The sequence below is a fragment of the Nuphar pumila genome, chromosome 4 (genome assembly GCF_984573655.1).
Source record: "Nuphar pumila chromosome 4, dmNupPumi1.hap1.1, whole genome shotgun sequence".
Classification (NCBI taxonomy): Eukaryota; Viridiplantae; Streptophyta; class Magnoliopsida; order Nymphaeales; family Nymphaeaceae; genus Nuphar; species Nuphar pumila.
The window spans coordinates 29,670,641-29,683,729 of NC_143252.1; the positions used below are offsets into that span (position 1 = coordinate 29,670,641).

At 37.4% G+C, this 13,089-nt stretch overlaps 1 protein-coding gene across 1 annotated transcript in view; it reads left to right on the plus strand.

Annotated features, from left to right (window-relative positions):
* Positions 1-9,424: 9,424 nt before the first annotated feature.
* Positions 9,425-13,089, plus strand: part of LOC149839787 (outer envelope pore protein 16, chloroplastic-like) — a 41,259-nt gene continuing 37,594 nt past the window's right edge. The window contains exons 1-2 of the mRNA XM_090004230.1: positions 9,425-9,646; positions 9,764-9,815. Coding sequence (XP_089860356.1) covers positions 9,533-9,646; positions 9,764-9,815 — 166 coding nt within the window. The 5' untranslated portion in view covers positions 9,425-9,532. The remainder of the gene's footprint in view (positions 9,647-9,763; positions 9,816-13,089) is intronic.

A 13,089-nucleotide genomic window follows, 5' to 3' on the forward strand; every position in this document is an offset into this window, starting at 1 on the left:
GTATTTAGATGATGGTTTGTTTAAACTTTGTGTTGAATATGGTTTCAGTAATAAATTAGAGAATGTTGTTTCTTTTGATTCATTGTCTAATGTTGCTTATAACATAGAATCATCTGATTTGTGGCATAATAGATTGGGTCATGTGAATTTTAATTATGTAAAATGCATGATGAACTTGAAGATGATTTCTGAACATTCCATAGATAAAACTAAAAAATGTGATATTTGTGTGCAAACAAAATAATGTAGGAAACTATTTCATACGATTGTTAGAGATTCTGAAATATTAGATCTGATGCACACAAATATCTATGAGTTTAATGGAGTGTTAACCAGAAATCATAAAAAATACTTTATAACTTTTATAGATGATGACACTAAATACTGTAATGTGTATCTGCTAAAATCAAAAGATGAAGCTTTTGATAAGTTTCTTATTTTTAAGAATGAAGCAGAAACACAAACTGGTAGAAAACTTAAAAGATTGAGGTTTGATAGAGGGGGAGAATATACCTCTAACAAACTTGATGAATATTACAAATTTGTTGGCATAATTCATGAGTTTACCGCTCCATATTCTCCTCAATCTAATGGGAGTGTAGAAAGAAAGAATAGAACCCTAACTGACATGATAGATGCTCTACTTGGGAGTTCTGGATTACCTATCTATATGTGGGGCGATGATCTGAATACGGTTTATCATATTCTGAATAGAGTTGCCCAGAAGCATAAGAATAGCAGCCCATTTGAACTCTGGAAAAATAGGAAATCTAGCTTGAAATACCTCAAAGTGTAGGGGTGCCTTGCAAAGGCACTTATCCTAGAGCACAATAAGAAAAAGTTTGGTCCTGAAACCGTAGATGCTGTCTTTTTGGGTTATGTAGAGAACAACTATGCCTATAAGTTCTTAGTAATTAAGTCTGAGATATCTGACATAGATGTAAACTCTATTGTTGAGCTTCAAGAAACTACATTCTTTGAGGATATATTTCTCATGAAAGTTGGAGTACATCAGAATCTTTCTTCTTTAGATATACCTTCAACTTCTGGTTCTATTCCCGAATATGTGGAAATAATGACAGATGTGGGGGTCGAGCCATTTTGTTCCCACTCTAGACCAATTGAGTCTAAGAAAGTGGTTGAACTAAGAAGGAGCAATAGATCACAGATTACCAAAAATTTGAGAAGTGATTATGTCACTTACCTTATCGAGGATGATCCTCCCACTTTTCGTGATGCAATGGCTTCTCCAGAAGCAAGACATTGAAAAGAAGTCATAAATAGTGAAATGGACTCCATTGTCTCTAATGGCACTTGGAAACTGGTTAAGCTCCCTTGTGGTAGCTCTACTATTGGGTGTAAATAGATCTTTAAGAAGAAGTTAAAACCAGATGGATCCATTGATAAATACAAGGTGAGACTGGTTATCAAGGGGTTCAAACAAAAGGAATGAATAGATTATTTTGACACCTATTTTCCAGTTACCCGGATGACCACGATTAGGGTGCTTATTTCACTGGCTTTCATTTATAATCTCTCGGCCCATCAAATGGATGAAAGGACTGCCTTTTTACATAAGGATCTTGAAGAAGAGATCTATATGGATCAACCTGAGGGTTTTGTGGCTCCTGGTAATGAAAATAAAGTTTGTAGACTTGTTAAGTCATTAAATGTACTAAAACAAGCCCCCAAAGAATGGCATGAGAAGTTTGATAAAATTATTTTATCATTTGACTTTATTGTCAATGAATCTGACAAATGTGTTTATTGCAAAGTTAAAAGTGATACATGTATTACTTTATACTTATATGTAGATGATATTCTATTGTTTGGTTCCAATATGAAAATTGTGAATGAGACAAAGACATTTCTTAGTAGTGAATTTGATATGAAGGATATGGGTGTTGCAAATGTAATCTTAAGCTTAAAGTTGATTCGTTCAGCTGATGGTATAACTATTTCCCAATCTCATTATGTTTAGAAAGTATTAGAGAAATTTGGCTATAACCTAGAAAGATCCGTAGCAACTCCATATGACTCTTCTACTCCTCTTTATAAGAATATGACTGGTGTCACTATGTCTCAATTAAGATATTATCAGATTATTGGAAGTTTGATGTATCTTGTAAATTGCACGAGACCGAACATTTCATTCTCGGTGACAAAATTAAGTAGATACACAAGTTGTCCAAATCGCACTAATTGAAAGGCATTGGACATGGTGCTTAGGTACCTGAAAGAAATTATCTCCTTGAGTTTGCATTACAAGAGATTCTCTGCCGTTCTTGAGGGATATAGTGATGCGAGATGGATAGCCATGAACTCTGGGAGTTATGACGTAACAGGATATATATTTACCTTGGGTGGCGGCGCAATCGCCTGGAGATCAGTAAAGCAGACCATCTTGTCACGATCTACTTTTGAGGCTGAGTCGTGTGCCTTAGATATCAAAACATTGGAAGTTGAATGGTTAAAAAGACTTCTTGAGGAACTTCTTTTAATGACCAAACTAATTCCTGTCATATCTGTGTATTGTGACAATATGGCCACAATTGCAAAAATCAAAAGCACAAAATATAGTCAAAAGTAGAGAAGGCACATCTAAGTCAAAATAAAATTTGTAAGAGAACTGGTGTCTCAGTTAGTGGTTGTTGTGGACTATGTTGGATTCAAAGAGAACACAGCTGATTCATTAACAAATGGACTAGATAAGTCATTAATCCAGAGAGGTGATGAGACTGAAACCCATCAATAGTTCATCTACAGTGGCAACCCAACCTATCTGAGTGGATATCCCACAAAGTAAATTTGATGTGATAATAATAAGCTGTAGAGTGAACTGGATAGCACATTCTTAATGTGATACTATGTATCTGTGTCTTTTCCCCTGATTAATCTGAAAATGTGTTGTAGCTGCCTGTAAAAGAAGAGTTAAAACTCTGAATGTGTTCAAAGCATTCTAGGCGAGATGTTAGCAGTGCATCTCTGGACAAGCCCACCTATGTGAGTGTGACTGTGTGACCGTAGTTTAAGAAATTAGGTTAGTTCTGAAGTCACTCATGAAACAGAATTCAGGCGCATGGTCTTTAACGCACCGCCCCTAAAGATTACAACAAAAAACTTTATCGTATTGTTGCTAATGGACACTCCTACATCAAAGGTTTAGGTTCAAGACTTTAGTTCACTTCATTCATGTGGGGATAAAGTTAGTCAACTAAGATAGTGGTTCAAACCTGAAGGTACCATTACTGAAATCATGATATGTTCTGCTATAGATTGCTCTATTTGTTTCCTCCTGTTTTTATTTCTTGAATTTGTGGGGGAATGTTAGATGTATAAAAGAGGAGAGAGATTAATTCAAAGGGGAAAATAATTTTAGCGACCACTCCTTTTGGAGTACTTTTGGACAATGGTGATGTGGAATAGTCCTATATTGAAGAATCTCAAGAAGGTTGTGGGCTTTATAACCTACATAGAGATTCTAACACTTGTTCTAAAAAATAAGGGAATGAGATGACTACCACACACACACGCGCATGCCTACCCACCGCGCCGAGTCGGGCTGAGCTCAAGTTCGGGTTCGGGTTCAAGTAATTGGCCCTTTAAGGCCATGTCCAATGTTTTTCGCTTTTTATTTTACTATTTTTCCTTGGACTAAATAAAGGAGAAGATGCATGCCTTTTCGGAACTGGTAACCCTTTGTAGGATCACACCCATTCAGAACTGCTGACCCTTCGCAGAGTCACACTTGTTCAGACCTGATAACTCTTTTTAAGTAGTCATGTCTATTCAAAATGGGCAACTCTTCAAGGGTCATGTCCTTTCAAACAGATCTCTCCCACGTCTATAAAACGTGGTTAGAAGGGTTCAACCAACATAGACGAATCTGTTGTTCCCTCACCTTCTCGCTCTCTTGCTTTCTAGAAATCGGGAGTTTTGCAGTTGTAGTTCTTGAGGTTGTTTTCGAAGAATGATCTACCATCGGAGTGTACCAATCCAAATCATTGCGGCTATTGTATCCTGGTGGAAGGACGGTAGACCCTTTTTGCACCGTATGTGGGGGCGAATCTTCTCCAAGGAAAGTACTTTTATATACACCTTAACCTATAACAGAATACTGATATGTTGCATTTGATGTTGTTATTATGTTCTATGCATTTGTTTATTTTGTTGTCTTTTTCTGGATTGTGGTATAATGTGGAACTCGATATGCATACACCCTATTTCGGTTTTAATCAACTGTTAATCATGATTATTATGTTAATCTATAATCTGATTTGCACTAATATCTTCATTATGAAATGAATACTTCCAACACTTAGTTTCTCCCTCACCTACGCAATACCTGGTTAGATGCAAGTGGATTTACATGATCAAGAGGCATGCTCTGATTCCATGCAACTCTCAAGCTATATTGATATTAATTGGGCAAATTGTCTATATGATGAGGTCTATATAATTGGATACTTGTGTTGCTTGAGTTAAATTTGATTTTATGGAGCTCTTCTAAACAACACATTGTGATCAAATCTAGCATTGAAGTTAATATAAAACTCCTGCTGTTGTTGTTTCAAAATTTATTAAAGGAATTGCCTATTATTCAATTACGTCCTCATATTATATGGTATCACAACCTAGGAAAGACTTATCTTGCACCAAATCCAGTTTTTAATGCTCACGTGAAACATATAGAGATGTATTTTCATTTTGCAAGATAGACAGTCGAGAGTAAAAAAATCATCGGTTCGAAGGAGCAACTTGCCGAAATTCTAACAAAGCCTTTGCCCACCGTGCAGTATCATTAGATTCAAGCTCAATCTCTCAAATATAGATATGAGCTGTGCTGGGGACTATAGAAAATCCTAATGATCGATCGGTTGTTTCCTTCTTGTTGAAGTGCACAAGCTCCAGTTGAATCATGTAACATTAAGAAACTCGTTGAGTTGTATAATTGGAAACCTAGTGAGTGTGGTTTTCCTATTGTACCAGGTTGAAATATTATACATAATTAATTTCACCTCTCTCAACAGTTGTTGAAAAAGAAAGAGAGACTCCTAGACGTAGGCTGGACTATAGCCGAACCACCTAAATCTCGAGCTCTGTGTTATTTTCGTTTGTGTCATGCATGATAAATCTGATACGTTAGACACAATTGACTATATAAACACATTCAGACTGATTCATGTTTTGATTAACACATTTTGGCTTGACCGTAAAAAGATGATTTTGTATCCGTGAATTAGTGTCTTGTGTATCATTGATTTCCTAAAATGATCTGCTTTCGTGCAAATCATATCTGTAAGGCTTCATCTACATCCCTTCCACCATTTTTTCTGGCAGGTGTCCACTAGAAATTGCTGGCCCACTGCCTCAACACCCCACGCACCTTGACACTTAGATGGCTGTTCACTTGCTTGCCACCCACATTTTCCACCACCTGACCACACCACCGGCAGCAGGTCGTCCAAGTGTAAGCCACTGGTGGCCACTCGATAAGCCAACAGCTGGTTCTGGCCGATCATAGAGAGATCGAGGGGAGGGGGGGGGGGGGGAGCATTTGGTGCAATTGGACAGTTGTGGAGTGTTTGCAGATCTTGGTCTGTTTAGGGGTCCCTTCTCTCTCTTTATATATATATATATATATAACATTAAACTAGTTGTGTTTAACATTAGATTGATCTAGCTTTATAAAAATAATTCAAATAATCTTAAAATCATGGCATTTTTCAAAATACAAGATTATTTTTTTAGGTAAAAAGGTAACTTTGATAGCTTCACAAAATTACCTTTTTAGAAAAAGGTGTTTAACTTTTCAATTCCCTCCAAGTTCAAAAGACCTATAAAGCCCTGAAAAAATAATATGCATTTAAAAAAATATTATTATTTCAAAAGTATTTTAATCATTTTAGTAAGATTGAACCCATCTAATATTAAACACAACTAGTTTAATATTAGATTAACCTATATATATATATAAACTAGAATATGTTTACCGACTAAATATATGTTTTCTAGTATGAATCGATATTTTCATAAGTTTTTTGCAAATCTAGCCCTACATATGCATTCGATGGGGTCCATTTGCAATGAATCAACTTTTGGATCATCAAAATTGAATCAACAAATACAATTTTTTATTCTTGAATAGTTATGAAAATTCTAAACTGTTGATTTTCATTTCTTAGAAGATCCTTCTTATACATCCTAACGGGATGATCCATTTCTATAAAACCAAGTATCCAGATCACATTTGTACAGTAAAAATTTCGAAAAAACTAAAAAAAAACTATGAAAATCTTGGTTCATACCCGTAAACATATTTTAGTTACACTATATATATATATATATATATACCAGCAAACATATTTGGTTGGTAAACATATTCCAGTACTTATGTCATTAAAAAGCTTGATGGTCACCACTAATTTAACCTAGAAATTCCTCGTGTAATTGATGGTCACCACTAAATAAACTATCAAGATTACATTTGTTAGGTTTGATTCACAAAACATGCAGTAAAATGTTAGAAAATAACATGGTCAAACTCAAATCAGGAAGGATGGATACGTTAGCCTGCATCACATGAAATAGATGAATGGTTAGGTTGCACTGTCATAACCTAAGGGTTTTAGCCAATGTTGCCAGTATAGTACTGACAACAAATCAATGCCAAACAGAGCTGATTCGGCTTAGTTTTAAATATATTTAAAAAATGATTAAAATATTTAATAATATTTTAATATTATTTTCAGATTTTTCTTAACATGTATCGGTTAAAAACTGGTGGTGATTCAGCCTGATTCTATTCATAATTGGAATCGGCCTATTTCTAAGTCCGTCACAATTCTGACCATTGGTTTTAGCTTAGAATACCGTTAAGGCATCCCTTGTCCCAAGGAGTCGCCAAGCTTAGGCTGAGCAATGACTTATCCCTTGCCCTCTCGTTAATGCAAAAGGCTGATGATGCTCATAAGAATGAAACCTTGATCACCCACCTAGTGGCCGACCAAGGCCACATCCAATGCGTCGAACTCTTGGGACAGGTTGTCCTCTATCCTGACTATAAAAAAGACTAAAAAAACAGAATCACATATGAGTTAGCTGGGCATCGTTTTTCTTGTCTCAGGTCTTTCCTGTTTGTCAAATGGTCCTGGCAAGACAAGCCTGGTAGATCATATAGCTTGAAAAAGTTTGGCACAAGATACAATGTCCAGTTTGGCTCAGCTCGGGATGAGCTCGTGTAATGTCCAGTAGATCCAAATCTAAGGGTGTATTCCAAATGAGATTTGACGATGTAAGGTTGAATCTGGATCGAACAATATGTCTGTGAATATTACGTATGGTAAAAAGAACTGACGTCAAGGTTTTTACGTCTAAAATGTGCAAATGGATTGGATCGGTTCAAAATCTGACATAGATCCGACCCAAAACCTTGATCTGAATCCAATCCGCGTCCAGAAATAATCCAAATTGTAAATCACCTCCATCTCCATCCACCGTTGTAATTTTTACAAGTGGACGGTGGAGGGGAGAGAGCACATCTCCATCAATCGTTGTAATTTTTACAAGTGGACGGTGGAGGGGAGAGAGCACATCTCCATCAACCGTTGTAATTTTACAAGTGGACGGTGGTGGCGTGTGTGTGTGTGTGGGGCCTCATTTCCATTGTCGTTTTCCAATGTCATCTTTCTTGTTTGGATCCCGCATAGCAACAACATATACGAACTAGCATTCTTCCGGACACGTGGCAGTTAATGCTAGAATATAGCCATCATAAGTAGGGTATCAACGAGTCGGGTTTGGTTCGGAACTAATTTTTGGTTATGGTATCGGGTTTGAATTCGGGTCCACTATAAGAAAAACCATACTCAGACCCGATAAGAACTACATAAAATCAGACTGAGACCATACCCTATACAATAATATTTTTTATATTGAAAATTTGCAGGTCTTAATCTGAAATAGAGTCAAGTTTGGTTAAGACTTAATTTTTGGGTATGGTATTGGGTTTGAATTCGGGTCTAATCGGTTCTGCTATAAGAGAAACAATACTCGGACCCGATAAGAACTACATAAAACCAGACTGAGACCATATCTGATACAATAATATTTTTAAAAAAATTTATATTGAAAATTTGCAGGTCTTAATCTTAAATTGGGCCGGGTTTGGTTCAGACTTAATTTTTGGCTATGGTACAGGTTTGAATTCGGGTCTAATCGGTTCTACTATAAGAGAAACCATACTCGGACCCTATAAGAACTACATAAAATCAGACTGAGACCATACCTGATACAATAATATTTTTTATAATTTTTATATTGAAAAATTGCAGGTCTTAATCTGAAATCGGGTTGGGTTTGGTTTAGACTTAATTTTTGGGTATGGTATCGGGTTTGAATTCGGGTCTAATTGGGTCTACTATAACAGAAACCATACTCGGACCTGATAAAAACTACATAAAATCAGACTGAGACCATACCCAATACAATAATATTTTTTATATTGAAAATTTGCAGGTCTTAATCTGGAATCGGGTTGGGCCCGAGTCTGGTATAAAATTTTATAAACTAAACCCGGGTCCATTTTATTAATTAGACCTTTAGGTTCGGACTGGAGTCTTAATCGGATTTTCTTATTTGTTACCATACCCGGATCCTATTTGGTACGGTCGGGTCCGAGAATCCGCGAGAACGCAACTCTGTCTCATTCGCACGCACCTATGCTGCTTAGGCTACGTACAAATCAAAACAAAGCCACGTGTAAGTCACATACAACTGAAACGCACTGGCACAAATTACGCTCTCATACCCAATAAAATTAAAGGAAGAAAATATCGTGATAAAATTGAAAAATTTGTCCTTTCCGAAGACATCAGAATATATAAAACCAAACATGTATATAAAACTTCAAATAAAAAGATTTATATCGAAATGGGATCAGGTCAGAGTGGAGCACCTTTGAATGCCGTTAATCTCAAGATGAACGAGGTCCACACCTGTACGAATGTGCGCCCCAGATTTTTTTACCGGTGTCCGTTCGTGTTTTCGGATGGACGGCATCTGGATGGTTTAAAATGAACGGCTCAAAATGAGCCTTTTTCACCCTTTGATGGGTGTCGTCCATTTTTAAGATGAACGGCATCCAAGTTGCCTCTGACGGTGTCACCGTGACCGGCCGAGGTGCATCTGACCTGACCCTCGCTCATTTATATCGGGGGTTCTTAAAGTGTAGTTACTGAAAATAGCGGCAGTGATAAAAAAAACAACGTGATAAAACTGCGATATTGTCCGTGACATTATTAAGAAACAGAAAAAGTATGAGAAAACGTACAAGGGAACTAAGTCGGTCACATGGCCACGTGTCGACGATCCCCTAAAGCCTCAGTTACGAGAGCGTATAAACTGACGCGCGCAAACTCTGCAGGGAGCTCGTCTTCTTCTTCTTCCTCCTTGCTTCTTTACGTCTCTGCTAGTGACAGAGAAGTGTCCGATCTCTCTGTGGTGTGAGAAAGAGAGGAGACAGAAGAGGAGGATGCCTCACGGACGCATATCGGCGACATTGGGGTCGCCCACCGTCGACGTGTTCTTCGACATGGGCCATCCGCTCCTCAATCGGACGGTCGACGGATTCCTCAAGATCGGATCCGTACATCTCTCTCTCTCTCTCTATGGCGTTGTTTCAGCGACTCTGCATTTCTCGTCTTCCCTTGGCATTTTTTTTTTTCGTGTCCTTATTTTGTTTGGTGTTTTGTGCCGTTTTCAGGTGGGTGCGATTCGAGTCGCTGCGGAGGAGGTCTACCACTGCATCCGTAAAGGTATCCCTAACTGGTTTTCCTGTCCTTCTTACCTCCTCTTTTCTTTTTTTTACTTAACGAAAATTAGCCATGGATTTTTACAAAGATACGGACACGAACCGTGACACGGTATGAGCTTTGTGACGAAATAGAAGAAGACACCGTATTTTTTATTATTTTATTGATTACAAATATGACCTGCTATTTTAATATATGAGATTTCTTTATTATTGAAAATGTTGTTGAAAAGTGCCTTTTCGTATCGTGTCCTTAGACCCTGTGATACTTCTTTTATACATGGGTAATGATTTCATTTTCTTTTGTTTTCTTTTATTGTTTCCTATTTTTGTCGTTACTATTTATTCTATTTTTGTTCTTCAAAAATGGAACATATGAACGGGACTGCTCAAAATGCGATAGATGATTACTTTTGGGTTTATTAAGGAAAAAAACACAAGAGCTCACAATAGGTATGATGGAATCTGTATATCGTTGATCATTGTATGGTAAAAATATGTAGTTTACATGTGTGTTACAATTCAAAATATTGATAAGAGATGAGAACTGAAATCTCTCCTTGATTCAGTCAAGGCCTTGTGAAGTACGTCTGCACACATGATGAAGGTGATGCGAATCTTCAAAGCCAGGTGGTTGGCTCATGTACACGTCTTCCTGTAAGGGTTAACGCCACTTGGGGTCTCGGTTCGCTTGTTTAAATGTGGTGGGCTCGGGCTCATGGTCTTGTATTATTTCTGTTAATAAGGTAATGGGTATAGGGTGTTTGGTGGCTAAGAAGGTTTTGGGTTTGAAAATTCCAGCCTGGGAGCGAGTGATCATTAGGTGGGTTCGGTGGGGTATTATGGGTAATATGAATTCTGGGTTGGGCGTATTTTGGTTTGGGTCAGTTGACCCATGAGCTGAAGTTGGCAGGTCAGTAGTGGGTGTAGGCGGGTTTGCATTAACTGAGGCATTGGTTGTGACTTGAGTTGGGTGGTTTGGTGTTGGGGAGTTCGGTTGGCTTGTCACCTCCGTTATTTGCGTGGCTAGTGGATCGGGTAGGCTTGTTGGGATTGATATTGTGGTGGTGTTGGGTTGAAGTGGGGGTGGTTTTGGGTAGGTCTGTCAAAGACAACATGTCGGGAGACGATCACTTTGTGGGTTTTAGAGTTCAGGCTTGAGTATCCATGGTGATTGGAACTGTAACCTAAGGTGTATTTTTTGGATTTTGGATGCGATAATGTCTGAGGTATGGGTGGCGTGCACGCCCAAATACTTTGAGGAATTGGTAGTTCAGCTAGGCTTCTAAAAGGGATTATTCTTGAGTTTCAGGTTGGGCAATCTATTGATTAAGTAGACTGCAGTTTGAAAGGCATAGGACCAATATTTGGTTGGTACGTTTGCGTAAGCCATTAGAGACAGACCTGTTTCTTCGATGTGACGGTGCTTTCGTTCTGCTCTTCCATTTTGCTCGTGTGTGTGAGGGTACGAGGTTTGGTGACCTATACCATGGAGCTTGAGAAATGCATCTAGCGCTCTATATTTTATCTTGGTTTCAATGACATTCTCAACGTGGGTTTTGAACTTTTGAAAAACTCTAAGCACATTTGATTTGTTCTCAATGAAGAAGATCCATGTGAATTTAGTAAAAGCATCAATAAAATGTACATAGTACTTGAACTTGTCTGAATTCACAATGGGGGTTGGGCCTCATACATCTGAATGAATTATTTCTAAAGGACTAGATACCTCATGAGAACTCTCGGTGAACGGTAGTTTGTGGTGCTTTCCAATCTAGCAAGCCTCACAAATTCTATGTTCACTTTTATTTTGATGCGGTAAATCAAATTTCTGTATTATTTTCTGCACCATACGGAGTGCAGGATGACCTAACCTGCAGTGCCACCGATTAACGTTCTCTCGCCGACTAAAGCTTCTTTATTTCCCCCTTCCTTAAACTCCAGTTGATATAGCCCTCTCCTACTCTGTTCTCTGATTAGTTCTGTCCCCGTTTGCTGATCCTTCACACAACAGAACGTCGGGTGAAATTCAAAAATAACTCCATTGCCCTTTGTAAATTTCTGAATTGCTATTAGTTTCTTGGTGATATCAGTGACATGAAGAACTGTCTTTTAAAAAAAAAATCAAATTTATGAGACGGTATATAGGATTTTCCAGTGTGGGAGATATGCAAAACCTTCACCATTACCCATCTTGACAAATTTGTTCCCATTGTAGTTGCATTGAATGGAGAGTGAGTACAGGTCAGGTGTGATGTGATGGGAGGCACCCAAGTCTGGGTACCAGTATTCATCATTAGATGAAGGTCTAGCATAGTAAGCATTTAGAGAAGATGGACTTCGCTTGATCTCACGTGCTAGTTTTCAGTAGTTACTGGTAGGGGTGCACACGAGCCAGGCTCAAGATGCTCGGCAGCTTTCAAAGCCCCGTCTCATGGTTGAATTTATTGAATTTGTACCTAGCATATTTTAGGTGGTGATTTGCAGCCTTTCCAGATCTTGCTCTTATTGGCTTTTCTGTGTTTCATATGTGATTTTGCTGTTAAGGTTTTTCTGTGTTAGCAAAGGGAAGTTCCTTCACAAATTTTCTCTGTTTCTGGGGCTGTAGACAAATATGTGGATAAGTTGAATCTGAGTTTTGACTGTGATTTTATTGCCATCTTATTGTTGAGTCTTGAAGTAAATGTAGTTTGAGGTTTTTTCTGGGTAAGCAAAGGGAAGTTCCTTGACAAATTTTCTCTGTTTCTGGGGCTGTAGACAAATATGTGGATAAGTGAAGTCTGAGTTTTGACTGTGATTTTATTGCCATCTTATTGTTGTGTCTTGAAGTAAATGTGGAGGATGTTATAATGTAACAAGTTTGTCATTTTTATCCATTTCAAAAAATGTGGCAGGTTCTAACCATAGTCACTAATATCGGTATCGGCTATATTTCAGCGAGGTTATTTCTCACGATATTATAGGTTTGGTGATAAATCTTGGGAAAATCTCAGGAAAATATTGGGTTTAAAAAATATAAAAAACAAGTAGGAAAATATCATGCTTAGAAAAAAATACATAAATAATAAATGAAATAAGTAAAAAATGTAAAAGAAAAAGAAAAACATATTTAAAATGTAAAAAATAAATAAAAACAGTAAAAAAAATTGGTAATATCATGATAAATATCACGATATTATCAAATTGCGATATTTTGAAAATATCGTGATATTTTACCTATATTATCATTTTCTGAATTTACAGTGATAATATCACGATATTTTCAAAATATCGCCGAT